The sequence below is a fragment of the Salvelinus alpinus genome, chromosome 21 (genome assembly GCF_045679555.1).
Source record: "Salvelinus alpinus chromosome 21, SLU_Salpinus.1, whole genome shotgun sequence".
In the NCBI taxonomy this organism is placed as follows: Eukaryota; Metazoa; Chordata; class Actinopteri; order Salmoniformes; family Salmonidae; genus Salvelinus; species Salvelinus alpinus.
In genome coordinates this window covers 40884362-40905521 of record NC_092106.1, presented here as the reverse complement: position 1 = coordinate 40905521, position 21160 = coordinate 40884362, and the positions used below count along the sequence as shown (strand labels likewise).

Genomic DNA, 21160 nt, shown 5'->3' with positions numbered 1-21160 from the left:
CCACCTACACCACCTACCTACCCCAACTCTCCCATTACCGTGTATGTGTGTGTTTCTGTGAATGGACAATCTTGCAGTTAAAAGTCACTGATAAATGAATAGGCCTTGGTAAGTCATTGACCAGGTCTGGGAATGCTCTCACGCGGGTACTATAGCAGGTTGTCATCCCTGGGTTTTAAACCAGAGCTCTGTGAAGAACTAGATGGAGAAAGTTTGTTACGTCTCTCATCTGTCAGTTTAAAGCCTGGTTAGTGACAGGGTCTCTACTAGGCCATATTGAAGTCTCCCGTAACTCCCTTTCCGTATCCCAGTACTTCTCTGTCTCCGTCGCTGGCTGTAAAGACCACAGCAACTCAAGTTTCAACAAGTACAGTGACGTGCCTTTTCTTGCAAGCGCTAAGGTAGATATGTATAGGGGTAAGGAGACAGGGATACTGGAGTGATGGAGGTAGATATGTATAGGGGGAAGGGGACAGGGATACTGGAGTGATGGAGGTAGATATGTATAGGGGGAAGGAGACAGGGATACTGGAGTGATGGAGGTAGATATGTATAGGGGGAAGGAGACAGGGATACTGGAGTGATGGAGGTTGATATGTATAGGGGGAAGGAGACAGGGATACTGGAGTGATGGAGGTAGATATGTATAGGGGGAAGGGGACAGGGATACTGGAGTGATGGAGGTAGATATGTATAGGGGGAAGGAGACAGGGATACTGGAGTGATGGAGGTAGATATGTATAGGGGGAAGGGGATACTGGAGTGATGGAGGTAGATATGTATAGGGGGAAGGAGACAAGGATACTGGAGTGATGGAGGTAGATATGTATAGGGGGAAGAAGATACTGGAGTGATGGAGGTAGATATGTATAGGAGGAAGGAGACAGGGATACTGGAGTGATGGAGGTAGATATGTATAGGGGGAAGAAGATACTGGAGTGATGGAGGTAGATATGTATAGGAGGAAGGAGACAGGGATACTGGAGTGATGGAGGTAGATATGTATAGAGGGAAGGGGACAGGGATACTGGAGTGATGGAGGTAGATATGTATAGGGGGAAGAGGACAGGGATACTGGAGTGATGGAGGTAGATATGTATAGGGGGAAGAAGATACTGGAGTGATGGAGGTAGATATGTAAAGGAGGAAGGAGACAGGGATACTGGAGTGATGGAGGTAGATATGTATAGAGGGAAGGGGACAGGGATACTGGAGTGATGGAGGTAGATATGTATATGGGGAAGGGGACAGGGATACTGGAGTGATGGAGGTAGATATGTATAGGGGGAAGGAGACAGGGATACTGGAGTGATGGAGGTAGATATGTATAGGGGTAAGGAGACAGGGATACTGGAGTGATGGAGGTAGATATGTATAGGGGTAAGGAGACTGTCACGTTCCTGACCTGTTTTCTCTTGTTTTGTATGTCTTTATTGGTCAGGGCGTGAGTGTTGGGTGGGCAGTCTATGTTTTGTATTTCTATGTTGGGTTTTGTGTTCGGCCTGGTATGATTCTCAATTAGAGACAGGTGTGTATCGTTTGTCTCTGATTGAGAGTCATACTAAGGCAGCCAGGGTTTCACTGGTGTTTTGTGGGTGTTTGTTTCCTGTGTTAGCGTTTGGGCCACACAGGACTGTTGCAGGTTAGTCACGTTTGTTGTTTTGTTAATTTGTTAGTGTTTGTTGGTTTGTCATTAAAATCATGAATACCTCCTACTCCGCATCTTGGTCCGATCCATGCTCCTCCTCGTCTGAGGAGGAGAACGACATTGACAGCCGTTACAGAAACACCCACCAAACCAGGACCAAGCGGATTGGAGAAGGACGGCAAGAACCAAAGCAATGGAGAGAAGAGGAATGGACATGGGAGCAAATACTCAACGGAGAAGGACCCTGGGCTAAGGTGGGAGAGAATCGCCGCTCTCGGGAGGAGAAGGAGGCAGCCACAGCCCAGGAGCGCTGGTATGAGGAGGCAGCACGTAAGAGAGGCTGGAAGCCCGAGAGGCTCACCCAAAAATTTCTTGGGGGGAGGCTAAAGGGGAGTGTGGCGAAGCCGGGTTGGTTACCTGAGCCAACTCCCCGGGCTTACCGTGGAGTGAGAGGGCGTCGTACTGGTCAGACACCGTGTTATGCGGTAAAGCGCACGGTGTCCCCAGTACGCGTGCTTAGCCCAGTGCGGGCTATTCCACCTTGCCGCACTGGGAGGGCTAGGTTGGGCATCGAGCCGGATGTCATGAAGCCGGCCCAACGTATCTGGCCTCCAGTACGTCTCCTCGGGCCGGCGTACATGGCACCAGCCTTACAGGTGGTGTCCCCGGTTCGCCTGCATAGCCCAGTGCGGGCTATTCCACCTCGCCGCACTGGCAGGGCTACGGGGACCATTCAACCTGGTAAGGTTGGAGAGGCTCGGTGCTCAAGAGCGCGTGTCCTCCTTCACGGTCCGGCATATCCGGCGCCACCTTCCCGCCCCAGCCCAGTACCACCAGTGCCTACACCACGCACCAGGCTTCCAGTGCATCTCCAGAGCCCTGTTCCTCCTCCCCGCACTCGCCCTGAGGTGCGTGCCCTCAGCCCGGTACCTCCAGTTCCGGCACCACGCATCAGGCCTATTGTGCGTCTCAGCCGGCCAGAGTCTGCCGTCTGCCCAGCGGTGCCTGAACTGCCCGTCTGCCCAGCGGTGCCTGAACTGCCCGGCTGCCCAACGCCGTCTGAGCCATCCGTCTGCCCAACGCCGTCTGAGCCATCCGTCTGCCCAACGCCGTCTGAGCCATCTGTCTGCCCAACGCCGTCTGAGCCATCTGTCTGCCCAACGCCGTCTGAGCCATCTGTCTGCCCAACGCCGTCTGAGCCATCTGTCTGCCCAACGCCGTCTGAGCCATCTGTCTGCCCAACGCCGTCTGAGCCATCTGTCTGCCCAGCGCCGTCTGAGCCATCCGTCTGCCCAGCGCCGTCTGAGCCATCCGTCTGCCAAGCGCCATCTGAGCCATCCGTCTGCCACGAGCCATTAGAGCCGCCCGTCTGTCCCGAGCCGTTAGAGCCGTCCGTCAGTCAGGAGCCGCTAGAGCCGTCCGTCAGTCAGGAGCTGCCAGAGCCGCCAGCCAGTCAGGAGCTGCCAGAGACGCCAGCCAGTCAGGAGCTGCCAGAGACGCCAGCCAGTCAGGAGCTGCCAGAGACGCCAGCCAGTCAGGAGCTGCCAGAGACGCCAGCCAGTCAGGAGCTGCCAGAGACGCCAGCCAGTCAGGAGCTGCCAGAGACGCCAGCCAGTCAGGAGCTGCCAGAGACGCCAGCCAGTCAGGAGCTGCCAGAGACGCCAGACAGTCATGAGCTGCCCTACGGTCATGAGCTGCCCTACAGTCATGAGCTGCCCTCCAGTCAGGAGCTGCCATCTCTTCATGAGCTGCCCTCCAGTCATGAGCTGCCCTACAGTCATGAGCTGCCCTACAGTCATGAGCTGCCCTACAGTCATGAGCTGCCACCCAGTCATGAGCTGCCACTCAGTCCGGAGCTGCCACTTAGTCCGGAGCTGCTGCCCCTTATCCCGGAGCTGCTGCCCCTTATCCCGGAGCTGCTGCCCCTTATCCCGGAGCTGCTGCCCCTTATCCCGGAGCTGCTGCCCCTTATCCCGATGCTGCCCCTTCATTTAGGTGGGTTGAGTTGGAGGGTGGTCATTGGGAGGGGGATACGGAAGCGGGGAGTGACTATGGTGGGGTGGGGACCTCGCCCAGAGCCTGAGCCACCACCGTGGTCAGATGCCCACCCAGACCCTCCCCTAGACTTTGTGCTGGTGCGCCCGGAGTTCGCACCTTAAGGGGGGGGTTATGTCACGTTCCTGACCTGTTTTCTCTTGTTTTGTATGTCTTTATTGGTCAGGGCGTGAGTGTTGGGTGGGCAGTCTATGTTTTGTATTTCTATGTTGGGTTTTGTGTTCGGCCTGGTATGATTCTCAATTAGAGACAGGTGTGTATCGTTTGTCTCTGATTGAGAGTCATACTAAGGCAGCCAGGGTTTCACTGGTGTTTTGTGGGTGTTTGTTTCCTGTGTTAGCGTTTGGGCCACACAGGACTGTTGCAGGTTAGTCACGTTTGTTGTTTTGTTAATTTGTTAGTGTTTGTTGGTTTGTCATTAAAATCATGAATACCTCCTACTCCGCATCTTGGTCCGATCCATGCTCCTCCTCGTCTGAGGAGGAGAACGACATTGACAGCCGTTACAGAAACACCCACCAAACCAGGACCAAGCGGATTGGAGAAGGACGGCAAGAACCAAAGCAATGGAGAGAAGAGGAATGGACATGGGAGCAAATACTCAACGGAGAAGGACCCTGGGCTAAGGTGGGAGAGAATCGCCGCTCTCGGGAGGAGAAGGAGGCAGCCACAGCCCAGGAGCGCTGGTATGAGGAGGCAGCACGTAAGAGAGGCTGGAAGCCCGAGAGGCTCACCCAAAAATTTCTTGGGGGGAGGCTAAAGGGGAGTGTGGCGAAGCCGGGTTGGTTACCTGAGCCAACTCCCCGGGCTTACCGTGGAGTGAGAGGGCGTCGTACTGGTCAGACACCGTGTTATGCGGTAAAGCGCACGGTGTCCCCAGTACGCGTGCTTAGCCCAGTGCGGGCTATTCCACCTTGCCGCACTGGGAGGGCTAGGTTGGGCATCGAGCCGGATGTCATGAAGCCGGCCCAACGTATCTGGCCTCCAGTACGTCTCCTCGGGCCGGCGTACATGGCACCAGCCTTACAGGTGGTGTCCCCGGTTCGCCTGCATAGCCCAGTGCGGGCTATTCCACCTCGCCGCACTGGCAGGGCTACGGGGACCATTCAACCTGGTAAGGTTGGAGAGGCTCGGTGCTCAAGAGCGCGTGTCCTCCTTCACGGTCCGGCATATCCGGCGCCACCTTCCCGCCCCAGCCCAGTACCACCAGTGCCTACACCACGCACCAGGCTTCCAGTGCATCTCCAGAGCCCTGTTCCTCCTCCCCGCACTCGCCCTGAGGTGCGTGCCCTCAGCCCGGTACCTCCAGTTCCGGCACCACGCATCAGGCCTATTGTGCGTCTCAGCCGGCCAGAGTCTGCCGTCTGCCCAGCGGTGCCTGAACTGCCCGTCTGCCCAGCGGTGCCTGAACTGCCCGGCTGCCCAACGCCGTCTGAGCCATCCGTCTGCCCAACGCCGTCTGAGCCATCCGTCTGCCCAACGCCGTCTGAGCCATCTGTCTGCCCAACGCCGTCTGAGCCATCTGTCTGCCCAACGCCGTCTGAGCCATCTGTCTGCCCAACGCCGTCTGAGCCATCTGTCTGCCCAACGCCGTCTGAGCCATCTGTCTGCCCAGCGCCGTCTGAGCCATCCGTCTGCCCAGCGCCGTCTGAGCCATCCGTCTGCCAAGCGCCATCTGAGCCATCCGTCTGCCACGAGCCATTAGAGCCGCCCGTCTGTCCCGAGCCGTTAGAGCCGTCCGTCAGTCAGGAGCCGCTAGAGCCGCCAGCCAGTCAGGAGCTGCCAGAGCCGCCAGCCAGTCAGGAGCTGCCAGAGACGCCAGCCAGTCAGGAGCTGCCAGAGACGCCAGCCAGTCAGGAGCTGCCAGAGACGCCAGCCAGTCAGGAGCTGCCAGAGACGCCAGCCAGTCAGGAGCTGCCAGAGACGCCAGCCAGTCAGGAGCTGCCAGAGACGCCAGCCAGTCAGGAGCTGCCAGAGACGCCAGCCAGTCAGGAGCTGCCAGAGACGCCAGCCAGTCAGGAGCTGCCAGAGACGCCAGCCAGTCAGGAGCTGCCAGAGACGCCAGACAGTCAGGAGCTGCCAGAGACGCCAGACAGTCATGAGCTGCCCTACGGTCATGAGCTGCCCTACAGTCATGAGCTGCCCTCCAGTCATGAGCTGCCCTCCAGTCATGAGCTGCCCTCCAGTCATGAGCTGCCCTACAGTCATGAGCTGCCCTACAGTCATGAGCTGCCCTACAGTCATGAGCTGCCACCCAGTCATGAGCTGCCACTCAGTCATGAGCTGCCACTCAGTCCGGAGCTGCCACTTAGTCCGGAGCTGCTGCCCCTTATCCCGGAGCTGCTGCCCCTTATCCCGGAGCTGCTGCCCCTTATCCCGGAGCTGCTGCCCCTTATCCCGGAGCTGCTGCCCCTTATCCCGATGCTGCCCCTTCATTTAGGTGGGTTGAGTTGGAGGGTGGTCATTGGGAGGGGGATACGGAAGCGGGGAGTGACTATGGTGGGGTGGGGACCTCGCCCAGAGCCTGAGCCACCACCGTGGTCAGATGCCCACCCAGACCCTCCCCTAGACTTTGTGCTGGTGCGCCCGGAGTTCGCACCTTAAGGGGGGGGTTATGTCACGTTCCTGACCTGTTTTCTCTTGTTTTGTATGTCTTTATTGGTCAGGGCGTGAGTGTTGGGTGGGCAGTCTATGTTTTGTATTTCTATGTTGGGTTTTGTGTTCGGCCTGGTATGATTCTCAATTAGAGACAGGTGTGTATCGTTTGTCTCTGATTGAGAGTCATACTAAGGCAGCCAGGGTTTCACTGGTGTTTTGTGGGTGTTTGTTTCCTGTGTTAGCGTTTGGGCCACACAGGACTGTTGCAGGTTAGTCACGTTTGTTGTTTTGTTAATTTGTTAGTGTTTGTTGGTTTGTCATTAAAATCATGAATACCTCCTACTCCGCATCTTGGTCCGATCCATGCTCCTCCTCGTCTGAGGAGGAGAACGACATTGACAGCCGTTACAGAGACAGGGATACTGGAGGGATGGAGGTAGATATGTATAGGGGGAAGGTGATGGGATACTGGAGTGATGGAGGTAGATATGTATAGGGGGAAGGGGACAGGGATACTGGAGTGATGGAGGTAGATATGTATAGGGGGAAGGGGACAGGGATACTGGAATGATGGAGGTAGATATGTATAGGGGGAAAGTGACAGGGATACTGGAGCGATGGAGGTAGATATGTATAGGGGTAAGGAGACAGGGATACTGGAGTGATGGAGGTAGATATGTATAGGAGGAAGGAGACAGGGATACTGGAGTGATGGAGGTAGATATGTATAGGGGGAAGGAGACAGGGATACTGGAGTGATGGAGGTAGATATGTATAGGGGGAAGGAGACAGGGATACTGGAGTGATGGAGGTAGATATGTATAGGGGGAAGGGGACAGGGATACTGGAGTGATGGAGGTAGATATGTATAGGGGGAAGGTGATGGGATACTGGAGTGATGGAGGTAGATATGTATAGGGGGAAGGGGACAGGGATACTGGAGTGATGGAGGTAGATATGTATAGGGGGAAGGGGACAGGGATACTGGAATGATGGAGGTAGATATGTATAGGGGGAAAGTGACAGGGATACTGGAGCGATGGAGGTAGATATGTATAGGGGTAAGGAGACAGGGATACTGGAGTGATGGAGGTAGATATGTATAGGAGGAAGGAGACAGGGATACTGGAGTGATGGAGGTAGATATGTATAGGGGGAAGGAGACAGGGATACTGGAGTGATGGAGGTAGATATGTATAGGGGGAAGGAGACAGGGATACTGGAGTGATGGAGGTAGATATGTATAGGGGGAAGGGGACAGGGATACTGGAGTGATGGAGGTAGATATGTATAGGGGGAAGGAGACAGGGATACTGGAGTGATGGAGGTAGATATGTATAGGAGGAAGGAGACAGGGATACTGGAGTGATGGAGGTAGATATGTATAGGGGGAAGGAGACAGGGATACTGGAGTGATGGAGGTAGATATGTATAGGGGGAAGGAGACAGGGATACTGGAGTGATGGAGGTAGATATGTATAGGGGGAAGGGGACAGGGATACTGGAGTGATGGAGGTAGATATGTATAGGGGGAAGGAGACAGGGATACTGGAGTGATGGAGGTAGATATGTATAAAGGGAAGGAGACAGGGATACTGGAGTGATGGAGGTAGATATGTATAGGAGGAAGGGGACAGGGATACTGGAGTGATGGAGGTAGATATGTATAGGGGGAAAGTGACAGGGATACTGGAGCGATGGAGGTAGATATGTATAGGGGGAAGGGGACAGGGATACTGGAGTGATGGAGGTAGATATGTATAGGGGGAAGGGGACAGGGATACTGGAGTGATGGAGGTAGATATGTATAGGGGGAAGAGGACAGGGATACTGGAGTGATGGAGGTAGATATGTATAGGGGGAAAGTGACAGGGATACTGGAGTGATGGAGGTAGATATGTATAGGGGTAAGGAGACAGGGATACTGGAGTGATGGAGGTAGATATGTATAGGGGGAAGGGGACAGGGATACTGGAGTGATGGAGGTAGATATGTATAGGGGGAAGGTGAAAGGGATACTGGAGTGATGGAGGTAGATATGTATAGGGGGAAGGTGAAAGGGATACTGGAGTGATGGAGGTAGATATGTATAGGGGGAAGGGGACAGGGATACTGGAGTGATGGAGGTAGATATGTATAGGGGGAAGGAGACAGGGATACTGGAGTGATGGAGGTAGATATGTATAGGAGGAAGGAGACAGGGATACTGGAGTGATGGAGGTAGATATGTATAGGGGGAAGGAGACAGGGATACTGGAGTGATGGAGGTAGATATGTATAGGGGGAAGGAGACAGGGATACTGGAGTGATGGAGGTAGATATGTATAGGGGGAAGGGGACAGGGATACTGGAGTGATGGAGGTAGATATGTATAGGGGGAAGGAGACAGGGATACTGGAGTGATGGAGGTAGATATGTATAAAGGGAAGGAGACAGGGATACTGGAGTGATGGAGGTAGATATGTATAGGAGGAAGGGGACAGGGATACTGGAGTGATGGAGGTAGATATGTATAGGGGGAAAGTGACAGGGATACTGGAGCGATGGAGGTAGATATGTATAGGGGGAAGGGGACAGGGATACTGGAGTGATGGAGGTAGATATGTATAGGGGGAAGGGGACAGGGATACTGGAGTGATGGAGGTAGATATGTATAGGGGGAAGAGGACAGGGATACTGGAGTGATGGAGGTAGATATGTATAGGGGGAAAGTGACAGGGATACTGGAGTGATGGAGGTAGATATGTATAGGGGTAAGGAGACAGGGATACTGGAGTGATGGAGGTAGATATGTATAGGGGGAAGGGGACAGGGATACTGGAGTGATGGAGGTAGATGTGTATAGGGGGAAGGAGACAGGGATACTGGAGTGATGGAGGTAGATATGTATAGGGGGAAGGGGACAGGGATACTGGAGTGATGGAGGTAGATATGTATAGGGGGAAGGTGAAAGGGATACTGGAGTGATGGAGGTAGATATGTATAGGGGGAAGGTGAAAGGGATACTGGAGTGATGGAGGTAGATATGTATAGGGGGAAGGTGAAAGGGATACTGGAGTGATGGAGGTAGATATGTATAGGGGGAAGGTGAAAGGGATACTGGAGTGATGGAGGTAGATATGTATAGGGGGAAGGTGAAAGGGATACTGGAGTGATGGAGGTAGATATGTATAGGGGACAGGGATACTGGAGTGATGGAGGTAGATATGTATAGGGGGAAGGGGACAGGGATACTGGAGTGATGGAGGTAGATATGTATAGGGGGAAGGTGAAAGGGATACTGGAGTGATGGAGGTAGATATGTATAGGGGGAAGGTGAAAGGGATACTGGAGTGATGGAGGTAGATATGTATAGGGGACAGGGATACTGGAGTGATGGAGGTAGATATGTATAGGGGGAAGGTGAAAGGGATACTGGAGTGATGGAGGTAGATATGTATAGGGGGAAGGGGACAGGGATACTGGAGTGATGGAGGTAGATATGTATAGGGGGAAGGAGACAGGGATACTGGAGTGATGGAGGTAGATATGTATAGGGGGAAGGAGACAGGGATACTGGAGTGATGGAGGTTGATATGTATAGGGGGAAGGAGACAGGGATACTGGAGTGATGGAGGTAGATATGTATAGGGGGAAGGAGACAGGGATACTGGAGTGATGGAGGTAGATCATGCAGCCAATAGAGTTCTGAGAGATTGCCGCCGTGTTTTTTTTCTTTTTTTCTTTCTCTCTCTCTCTCCACCTCCCCCTCCCCCTCTATCCCTCCCCTTCTCCCTGCCCCTCTCCCTTCCCCTCTTCTTCTCTCTCCACATCCCCCTCCCCCTCTATCCCGCCTCTTCTCCCTCCCCCTCCCCCTCTTCTTCTCTCTCTTTTTTTGTTGCTGTTAGTAGTCGTCTCTCCCCCCTCCCTGTGACCCTTCTCAAGGGGCCCACTCTCGTCTGAGCTGGGATGGAGCTTTTCTGCTCGCTTTGTGCTGTGTGTGTGTGTGTGTGTGTGTGTGTGTGTGTGTGTGTGTGTGTGTGTGTGTGTGTGTGTGTGTGTGTGTGTGTGTGTGTGTGTGTGTGTGTGTGTGTGTGTGTGTGTGTGTGTGTGTTGTGTGTGTTGTGTGTGTGTGTGTTGTGTGTGTGAAGGCTGGGGGTGGGTTGGTGGGTGGGGGGATTTGGCAACTCCTTTGATCAGTAAAACATAAACAAGAGGGGGCTTTGTGTGGTGGGGAGAAGTGTTGAGTCAGGATAGAAAGGTCTCTCTCTCTCTGCTCTGTGTCTCTCCCCTCTCTCTCTGTCTCTCTCCCCCCTCTCTCTCTCTGCTCTCTCTCGCTCCCCTCTCTCTCTCTGTCTCTCTCGCCCCTCTCTCTCTTTCTCTCTCTCTGCTCTCTCGCTCCCCTCTCTCTCTCTGTCTCTCTCGCCCCTCTCTCTCTGTCTCTCTCCCCCCTCTCTCTCTCTGCTCTCCCCTCTCTCTCTCTCTCTCTCTCTCTGTCTCTCTCTCCGCTCTCTCTCTGTCTCTCTCCCCCCTCTCTCTCTCTGCTCTCTCTCGCTCCCCTCTCTCTCTGCTCTCTCACTCCCCTCTCTCTCTCTGTCTCTCACTCCCCTCTCTCTCTCTGTCTCTCTCCCCCCTGTCTCTCTCTCCCCCCTCTCTCTCTCTCCTCTCTCACTCCCCTCTCTCTCTGCTCTCTCTCGCTCCCCTCTCTCTCTGCTCTCTCACTCCCCTCTCTCTCTCTCTCTCTCTCCCCTCTCTCTCTCTCTGTCTCTCTCCACCTCTCTCTCTATGTCTCTCTGGACTCTGGACTGGCTGCTGGGATAGAGAACAGAGCAGAGTAGACAGACAGACAGGCTGAGAGTAGGTTGGCAACTTGGGATCAAATTAACACTCAATCAATGGGGATAGGAATAGCATGTCATCATTTTATACACAGCACAAAATGATGAACCACACCATGAATATCATGCAGGATAATGATAGGGTTCTTTAACATTTGTTTTTACATTTAGGGGTTGAGTTTCAGTTAGTTGTTTCTCTGCTATGTGGATTATAATGACATCACTGTTGTGATTATAATGACATCACTGTTGTGATTATGACATCACTGTTGTGATATATATGTAGTATGTTAGAGCAAATCCCAGTCTCCATGGTGGGCTCATTAGCATAAAGAAAGGAGGTTTTTTTTAATGGAGAGAGAGAGAGAGAGAGAGAGAGAGAGAGAGAGAGAGAGAGAGAGAGAGAGAGAGAGAGAGAGAGAGAGAGAGAGAGAGAGAGAGAGAGAGAGAGAGAGAGAGAGAGAGAGAGAGAGAGAGAGAGAGAGAGAGATTGTATGTTATCTACCTCACTTGCTTTGGCAATGTTAACACATGTTTCCCATGCCAATAAAGCCCCTTGAATTGAATTGAATTGAGAGAGAGACAGAGGGGGGAGATAGATAGAGAGAGACAGAGATAGAGAGAGACAGAGACAGGGGAGCGAGAGAGTCAGAGAGAGAGAGTCAGAGAGATAGAGTCAAAGAGAGAGAGTCAGAGAGAGAGAATCAGAGAGAGAGAGACATAGAGAGAATAGCAGCAGGGTATTGGGTCGTAGCTCAGACTGAGCCTTTGTCCAGCAGGTGAAGGCTTTGTAAATGTGGCGCCAGTTTGTTAAAGGGCCTGAAGAGGCTGTTTACATCCCAAATGGCACCCTATTCCCTACATAGTGGACTACTACGCTATGGGCCCGAAAGTAGTGCACTATGTAGGGAATAGGGTGCCGTTTGGGATTTAAATGCTGACGCTGTGTTGTCCAGGCCGCTTCCAGGAACACAAACCCCCTGCGCCGAGGCATAGGACTGACCCTCCCTCCATCATCAGCCCCTCCCTCTATCCCTCTATCCCTTCCTCCATCATCAGCCCCTCCCTCTATCCCTCCATCCCTTCCTCCATCATCAGTCCCTCCCTCCATCCCTCCCTCCATCATCAGTCCCTCCATCATCAGTCCATCCCTCCCTCCATCATCAGTCCCTCCATCCCTCCCTCCATCATCAGTCCCTCCATCCCTCCCTCCAACATCAGCCCCTCCCTCTATCCCTCTATCCCTTCCTCCATCATCAGCCCCTCCCTCTATCCCTCCATCCCTTCCTCCATCATCAGTCCCTCCCTCCATCCCTCCCTCCATCATCAGTCCCTCCATCATCAGTCCATCCCTCCCTCCATCATCAGTCCCTCCATCCCTCCCTCCATCATCAGTCCCTCCATCCCTCCCTCCAACATCAGCCCCTCCCTCTATCCCTCTATCCCTCCCTCCATCATCAGTCCCTCCCTCCATCCCTCCATCTATCCCTCCCTCTATCCCTCCATCATTAGTCCCTCCATCTATCCCCCATCACCAGTCCCTCCATCCCCCCATCATCAGTCCCTCCATCATCAGTCCCTCCCTCCATCCCTCCATCATCAGTCCCTCCATCCCTCCCCCCATCATCAGTCTCTCCCTCCATCCCTCCCGCCATCATCAGTCCCTCCCTCCATCCCTCCCGCCATCATCAGTCCCTCCCTCCATCCCTCCCCCCATCATCAGTCCCTCCATCATCAGTCCCTCCCTCCATCCCTCCCCCCATCATCAGTCCCTCCCTCCATCCCTCCCGCCATCATCAGTCCCTCCCTCCATCCCTCCCGCCATCATCAGTCCCTCCCTCCATCCCTCCCCCCATCATCAGTCCCTCCATCATCAGTCCCTCCCTCCATCCCTCCCGCCATCATCAGTCCCTCCCTCCATCCCTCCCGCCATCATCAGTCCCTCCCTCCATCCCTCCCCCCATCATCAGTCCCTCCATCATCAGTCCCTCCCTCCATCCCCCCATCATCAGTCCCTCCCTCCATCCCTCCCTCCATCATCAGTCCCTCCCTCCCATCCCTCCCTCCATCATCAGTCCCTCCATCCCTCCCTCCATCATCAGTCCCTCCATCCCTCCCCCATCATCAGTCCCTCCATCCCTCCCCCCATCATCAGTCCCTCCATCCCTCCCTCCATCATCAGTCCCTCCATCCCTCCCTCCATCATCAGTACCTCCATCCCTCCCTCCATCATCAGTCCCTCCATCCCTCCCCCATCATCAGTCCCTCCATCCCTCCCTCCATCATCAGTCCCTCCCTCCCTCCCTCCATCATCAGTCCCTCCATCCCTCCCCCATCATCAGTCCCTCCATCCCTCCCTCCATCATCAGTCCCTCCCTCCCTCCCTCCATCATCAGTCCCTCCCTCCCTCCCTCCATCATCAGTCCCTCCCTCCCATCCCTCCCTCCATCATCAGTCCCTCCATCCCTCCCTCCATCATCAGTCCCTCCATCCCTCCCCCATCATCAGTCCCTCCATCCCTCCCCCCATCATCAGTCCCTCCATCCCTCCCTCCATCATCAGTCCCTCCATCCCTCCCTCCATCATCAGTACCTCCATCCCTCCCTCCATCATCAGTCCCTCCATCCCTCCCCCATCATCAGTCCCTCCATCCCTCCCTCCATCATCAGTCCCTCCCTCCCTCCCTCCATCATCAGTCCCTCCATCCCTCCCTCCATCATCAGTCCCTCCCTCTATCCCTCCACTCCTCCCTGCCACGGGGAATTTTATTTGGCCCCCAAGCTTTCTGAGATAATAAATAAATATTTTCAGCTCCAATTGATGTAATTTAAAAAAATCTGTACCAAACTATTCCCATGCATAACAGAGATATAAACATATGTAAGCAACATTTGAAATGGTTGTTTTTGTCAAATATGCAGTACATGACCAAAAGTATGTTCCATTCCATGGACATGAATATGGAGTTAGTCCCCTCCTTTGCAGCTATAACAACATCCACTCTTCTGGGAAGACTTTCCACTAGATGTTGGAACATTGCTGAGGGGACTTACTTCCATTCAGCCACAAGAGCATTTGTGAGGTCGGGCACTGATGTTGGGTGATTAGGCCTGGCTCACAGTCGGCGTTCCAATTCATCCTGAAGGTGTTCGATGGGGTTGAGGTCAGGGCTCTGTGCAGGCCAGTCAAGTTCTTCCACACCGATCTCGACAAAACATTTCTGCATCATTTAGGCTACAGAGCTGTTCATGGTTTAAGGGCATCTGCCACAGCCTCATAGGCTTCCATTATCTGGTCCAACCTGGCTTAAACTGGAACCTTTCCAGACATTTGTTGGAACTGTAAATGACTCCTCATAAGTGACTCCTGATAAGTGACTCCTCATAAGTGACTCCTCATACCAATTACAGTACAGTTCTAGATCTAGCACTAATTCCATGAATCTGACAGTAGAATTCTGCGAAGGCAAGGGAAGTTCATAATCAAACGTGCTCATTTCGTTCAGTGATGAACTCTTCTCTTCTCTCTCTGTGCAGCCATCTGGACCAGTCGACCACCTGGCAGGACCCTCGTAAGGCCCTCCTACAGATGAACCAGGCCCCTCCCACCAGCCCTGTACCAGTCCAGCAGCAGAACATCATGAGCCCCGCTAGTGGTCAGTACACGCTCACACACACTCGGACACAGACTCACACAGTCGGAGACAGACTCACACAGTCGGACGCAGACTCACACAGTCTGACTGAGACTCACACAGTCTGACTGAGACTCACACAGTCGGACGCAGACTCACACAGTCGGACGCAGACTCACACAGTCGGACGCAGACACTCACAGTCGGACGCAGACACTCACAGTCGGACACGGACTCTCACAGTCGGACGCAGACTCACACAGTCGGACACAGACTCACACAGTCGGATGCAGACTCTCACAGTCGGACACAGACTCACGCAGACTCTCACAGTCGGACGCAGACTCTCACAGTCGGACGCAGACTCTCACAGTCGGACACAGACTCACGCAGACTCTCACAGTCGGACGCAGACTCTCACAGTCGGACGCAGACTCTCACAGTCGGACGCAGACTCACACAGTCGGATGCAGACTCACACAGTCGGACGCAGACTCACACAGTGGGACGCAGACTCACACAATCACACGCAGACTCACACAGTCGGATGCAGACTCACACAGTCGGATGCAGACTCACACAGTCGGACACAGACTCACACAGTCGGACGCAGACTCTCACAGTCGGACACAGACTCACACAGTCGGACGCAGACTCTCACAGTCGGACGCAGACTCACACAGTCGGACGCAGACTCACACAGTCGGACGCAGACTCACACAGTCGGACGCAGACACTCACAGTCGGACACAGACACTCACAGTCGGACACAGACTCACAGTCGGACACAGCCTCACACAGTCGGACGCAGACTCACAGTCGGACGCAGACTCACACAGTCGGACACAGACTCACACAGTCGGACACAGACTCACACAGTCGGACGCAGACTCACACACTCGGACACAGACTCACACAGTCGGACACAGCCTCACACAGTCGGACGCAGACTCACAGTCGGACGCAGACTCACACAGTCGGACGCAGACTCACACAGTCGGACGCAGACTCACACAGTCGGACGCAGACTCACACAGTCGGACGCAGACTCACACAGTCGGACACAGACTCACACAGTCGGATGCAGACTCTCACAGTCGGACACAGACTCACGCAGACTCTCACAGTCGGACGCAGACTCTCACAGTCGGACGCAGACTCTCACAGTCGGACACAGACTCACGCAGACTCTCACAGTCGGACGCAGACTCTCACAGTCGGACGCAGACTCTCACAGTCGGACGCAGACTCACACAGTCGGATGCAGACTCACACAGTCGGACGCAGACTCACACAGTGGGACGCAGACTCACACAGTGGGACGCAGACTCACACAATCACACGCAGACTCAAACAGTCGGATGCAGACTCACACAGTCGGATGCAGACTCACACAGTCGGATGCAGACTCACACAGTCGGACACAGACTCTCACAGTCGGACGCAGACTCTCACAGTCGGACGCAGACTCACACAGTCGGACGCAGACTCACACAGTCGGACGCAGACTCTCACAGTCGGACGCAGACTCACACAGTCGGACGCAGACTCACACAGTCGGACGCAGACACTCACAGTCGGACACAGACACTCACAGTCGGACACAGACTCACAGTCGGACACAGCCTCACACAGTCGGACGCAGACTCACAGTCGGACGCAGACTCACACAGTCGGACACAGACTCACACAGTCGGACACAGACTCACACAGTCGGACGCAGACTCACACACTCGGACACAGACTCACACAGTCGGACACAGCCTCACACAGTCGGACGCAGACTCACACAGTCGGACGCAGACTCACACAGTCGGACGCAGACTCACACAGTCGGACGCAGACTCACACAGTCGGACGCAGACTCACACAGTCGGACGCAGACTCACACAGTCGGACGCAGACTCACACAGTCGGACGCAGACTCTCACAGTCGGACGCAGACTCACACAGTCGGACGCAGACTCACACACTCGGACGCAGACTCACACAGTCGGACGCAGACTCTCACAGTCGGACGCAGACTCACACAGTCGGACGCAGACTCACACAGTCGGACGCAGACTCTCACAGTCGGACGCAGACTCACACAGTCGGACGCAGACTCACACAGTCGGACGCAGACTCACACAGTCGGACGCAGACTCACACAGTCGGACACAGACACTCACAGTCGGACACAGACACTCACAGTCGGACGCAGACACTCACAGTCGGACACAGACTCACACAGTCGGACACAGACTCACACGGGCAGCCCTGTACCAGTCCAGCAGCAGAGCATCATGAGTCCCGCTAGTGGTCGTTGTATTCACAGACTCACAGAGTTAAACTAAAGGCAAAACAAGCTTTTTTTTATGGATCAGATCTCAGACCACCTGAAGGGTTAGTTTTCATCTCTGGAGTGGGGTGGGAGGGGTGTTGATGGTACATTAGACCTGAAGGGTTAGTTTTCTTCTCTGGAGTGGGGTGGGAGGGGTGTTGATGGTACATTAGACCTGAAGGGTAAGTTTTCTTCTCTGGAGTGGGGTGGGAGGGGTGTTGATGGTACATTAGACCTGAAGGGTTAGTTTTCTTCTCTGGAGTGGGGTGGGAGGGGTGTTGATGGTACATTAGACCTGAAGGGTTAGTTTTCTTCTCTGGAGTGGGGTGGGAGGGGTGTTGATGGTACATTAGACCTGAAGGGTTAGTTTTCTTCTCTGGAGTGGGGTGGGAGGGGTGTTGATGGTACATTAGACCTGAAGGGTAAGTTTTCTTCTCTGGAGTGGGGTGGGAGGGGTGTTGATGGTACATTAGACCTGAAGGTGCTACAAGGTGCTACTTTGTTAAATAACTATGGCTGTGGAGTCTTACACTCTTAGAAAAAAAAACGACTATCTAGAACCTTAATGGGTTCTTCAGCTGTCCCCGTAGAAGAACCCTTTGAATAACCCTTTTTGGTTGCTGGTAGAACTTTTTGGGTTCCAAGTAGAACCCAAAACCCTTTGGAACCGTTTTCCCTAAGAGTGTAACAAACCCCATGAGCTATTATCACCTCTCCTAAACAGATGTTCTACTCTGCTAGCCAGCACCTCTCCTAAACAGGTGTTCTACTCTGCTAGCCAGCACCTCTCCTAAACAGGTGTTCTACTCTGCTAGCCAGCACCTCTCCTAAACAGGTGTTCTACTCTGCTAGCCAGCACCTCTCCTAAACAGGTGTTCTACTCTGCTAGCCAGCACCTCTCCTAAACAGGTGTTCTACTCTGCTAGCCAGCACCTCTCCTAAACAGGTGTTCTACTCTGCTAGCCAGCACCTCTGGTTGATGGGGAACCATGAGCTATTAGCACCTCTCCTAAACAGGTGTTCTACTCTGCTAGCCAGCACCTCTGGTTGATGGGGAACCATGAGCTATTATCACCTCTCCTAAACAGGTGTTCTACTCTGCTAGCCAGCACCTCTGGTTGATGGGGAACCATGAGCTATTATCACCTCTCCTAAACAGGTGTTCTACTCTGCTAGCCAGCACCTCTCCTAAACAGGTGTTATAGCCAGCACCTCTGGTTGATGGGGAACCATGAGCTATTATCACCTCTCCTAAACAGATGTTCTACTCTGCTAGCCAGCACCTCTCCTAAACAGGTGTTCTACTCTGCTAGCCAGCACCTCTCCTAAACAGGTGTTATAGCCAGCACCTCTGGTTGATGGGGAACCATGAGCTATTATCACCTCTCCTAAACAGGTGTTCTACTCTGCTAGCCAGCACCTCTCCTAAACAGGTGTTCTACTCTGCTAGCCAGCACCTCTCCTAAACAGGTGTTATAGCCAGCACCTCTGGTTGATGGGGAACCATGAGCTATTATCACCTCTCCTAAACAGGTGTTCTACTCTGCTAGCCAGCACCTCTCCTAAACAGGTGTTCTACTCTGCTAGCCAGCACCTCTCCTAAACAGGTGTTCTACTCTGCTAGCCAGCACCTCTCCTAAACAGGTGTTCTACTCTGCTAGCCAGCACCTCTGGTTGATGGGGAACCATGAGCTATTAGCACCTCTCCTAAACAGGTGTTCTACTCTGCTAGCCAGCACCTCTGGTTGATGGGGAACCATGAGCTATTATCACCTCTCCTAAACAGGTGTTCTACTCTGCTAGCCAGCACCTCTGGTTGATGGGGAACCATGAGCTATTATCACCTCTCCTAAACAGGTGTTCTACTCTGCTAGCCAGCACCTCTCCTAAACAGGTGTTATAGCCAGCACCTCTGGTTGATGGGGAACCATGAGCTATTATCACCTCTCCTAAACAGATGTTCTACTCTGCTAGCCAGCACCTCTCCTAAACAGGTGTTATACTCTGCTAGCCAGCACCTCTCCTAAACAGGTGTTATACTCTGCTAGCCAGCACCTCTGGTTGATGGGGAACCATGAGCTATTATCACCTCTCCTAAACAGGTGTTTTACTCTGCTAGCCAGCACCTCTCCTAAACAGGTGTTATAGCCAGCACCTCTGGTTGATGGGGAACCATGAGCTATTATCACCTCTCCTAAACAGATGTTCTACTCTGCTAGCCAGCACCTCTCCTAAACAGGTGTTATAGCCAGCACCTCTGGTTGATGGGGAACCATGAGCTATTATCACCTCTCCTAAACAGGTGTTCTACTCTGCTAGCCAGCACCTCTCCTAAACAGGTGTTCTACTCTGCTAGCCAGCACCTCTCCTAAACAGGTGTTCTACTCTGCTAGCCAGCACCTCTCCTAAACAGGTGTTATAGCCAGCACCTCTGGTTGATGGGGAACCATGAGCTATTATCACCTCTCCTAAACAGATGTTCTACTCTGCTAGCCAGCACCTCTCCTAAACAGGTGTTATACTCTGCTAGCCAGCACCTCTCCTAAACAGGTGTTATACTCTGCTAGCCAGCACCTCTGGTTGATGGGGAACCATGAGCTATTATCACCTCTCCTAAACAGATGTTCTACTCTGCTAGCCAGCACCTCTGGTTGATGGGGAACCATGAGCTATTATCACCTCTCCTAAACAGGTGTTCTACTCTGCTAGCCAGCACCTCTCCTAAACAGGTGTTCTACTCTGCTAGCCAGCACCTCTCCTAAACAGGTGTTCTACTCTGCTAGCCAGCACCTCTCCTAAACAGGTGTTCTACTCTGCTAGCCAGCACCTCTCCTAAACAGGTGTTCTACTCTGCTAGCCAGCACCTCTCCTAAACAGGTGTTCTACTCTGCTAGCCAGCACCTCTCCTAAACAGGTGTTCTACTCTGCTAGCCAGCACCTCTCCTAAACAGGTGTTCTACTCTGCTAGCCAGCACCTCTGGTTGATGGGGAACCATGAGCTATTATCACCTCTCCTAAACAGGTGTTCTACTCTGCTAGCCAGCACCTCTCCTAAACAGGTGTTCTACTCTGCTAGCCAGCACCTCTCCTAAACAGGTGTTCTACTCTGCTAGCCAGCACCTCTCCTAAACAGGTGTTCTACTCTACCAGCTAGCCATGGGGAGCACCTCTCCTAAACAGGTGTTCTACTCTGCTAGCCAGCACCTCTCCTAAACAGGTGTTCTACTCTGCTAGCCAGCACCTCTGGTTGATGGGGAACCATGAGCTATTATCACCTCTCCTAAACAGGTGTTCTACTCTGCTAGCCAGCACCTCTCCTAAACAGGTGTTCTACTCTGCTAGCCAGCACCTCTGGTTGATGGGGAACCATGAGCTATTATCACCTCTCCTAAACAGGTGTTCTACTCTGCTAGCCAGCACCTCTGGTTGATGGGGAACCATGAGCTATTATCACCTCTCCTAAACAGGTGTTCTACTCTGCTAGCCAGCACCTCTGGTTGATGGGGAACCATGAGCTATTATCACCTCTCCTAAACTCTGCTAGCCAGCACCTCTGGTTGATGGGGAACCATGAGCTATTATCACCTCTCCTAAACAGGTGTTCTACTCTGCTAGCCAGCACCTCTGGTTGATGGGGAACCATGAGCTATTATCACCTCTCCTAAACAGGTGTTCTACTCTGCTAGCCAGCATCTCTCCTAAACAGGTGTTCTACTCTGCTAGCCAGCACCTCTCCTAAACAGGTGTTCTACTCTGCTAGCCAGCACCTCTCCTAAACAGGTGTTCTACTCCGCTAGCCAGCACCTCTCCTAAACAGGTGTTCTACTCTGCTAGCCAGCACCTCTCCTAAACAGGTGTTCTACTCATGAGCTATTATCACCTCTCCTAAACAGGTGTTCTACTCTGCTAGCCAGCACCTCTCCTAAACAGGTGTTCTACTCTGCTAGCCAGCACCTCTGGTTGATGGGGAACCATGAGCTATTATCACCTCTCCTAAACAGGTGTTCTACTCTGCTAGCCAGCACCTCTGGTTGATGGGGAACCATGAGCTATTATCACCTCTCCTAAACAGGTGTTCTACTCTG

The 21160-nt window shown here is 53.3% G+C and overlaps 1 protein-coding gene across 8 annotated transcripts in view; it reads left to right on the top strand.

Moving 5' to 3' along the window:
- The window catches only part of yap1 (Yes1 associated transcriptional regulator), a 121599-nt gene that overhangs the window by 36488 nt on the left and 63951 nt on the right, over positions 1–21160 (top strand). For all 8 annotated transcript variants that reach the window (XR_011669698.1, XR_011669695.1, XR_011669699.1 and 5 more), the window contains exon 3: positions 14655–14773. Coding sequence is in view for 1 of the 8 variants with exons in the window: in XM_071357941.1 (XP_071214042.1) it covers positions 14655–14773 (119 nt within the window). In the remaining 7 variants the exon portion in view is untranslated. The remainder of the gene's footprint in view (positions 1–14654; positions 14774–21160) is intronic.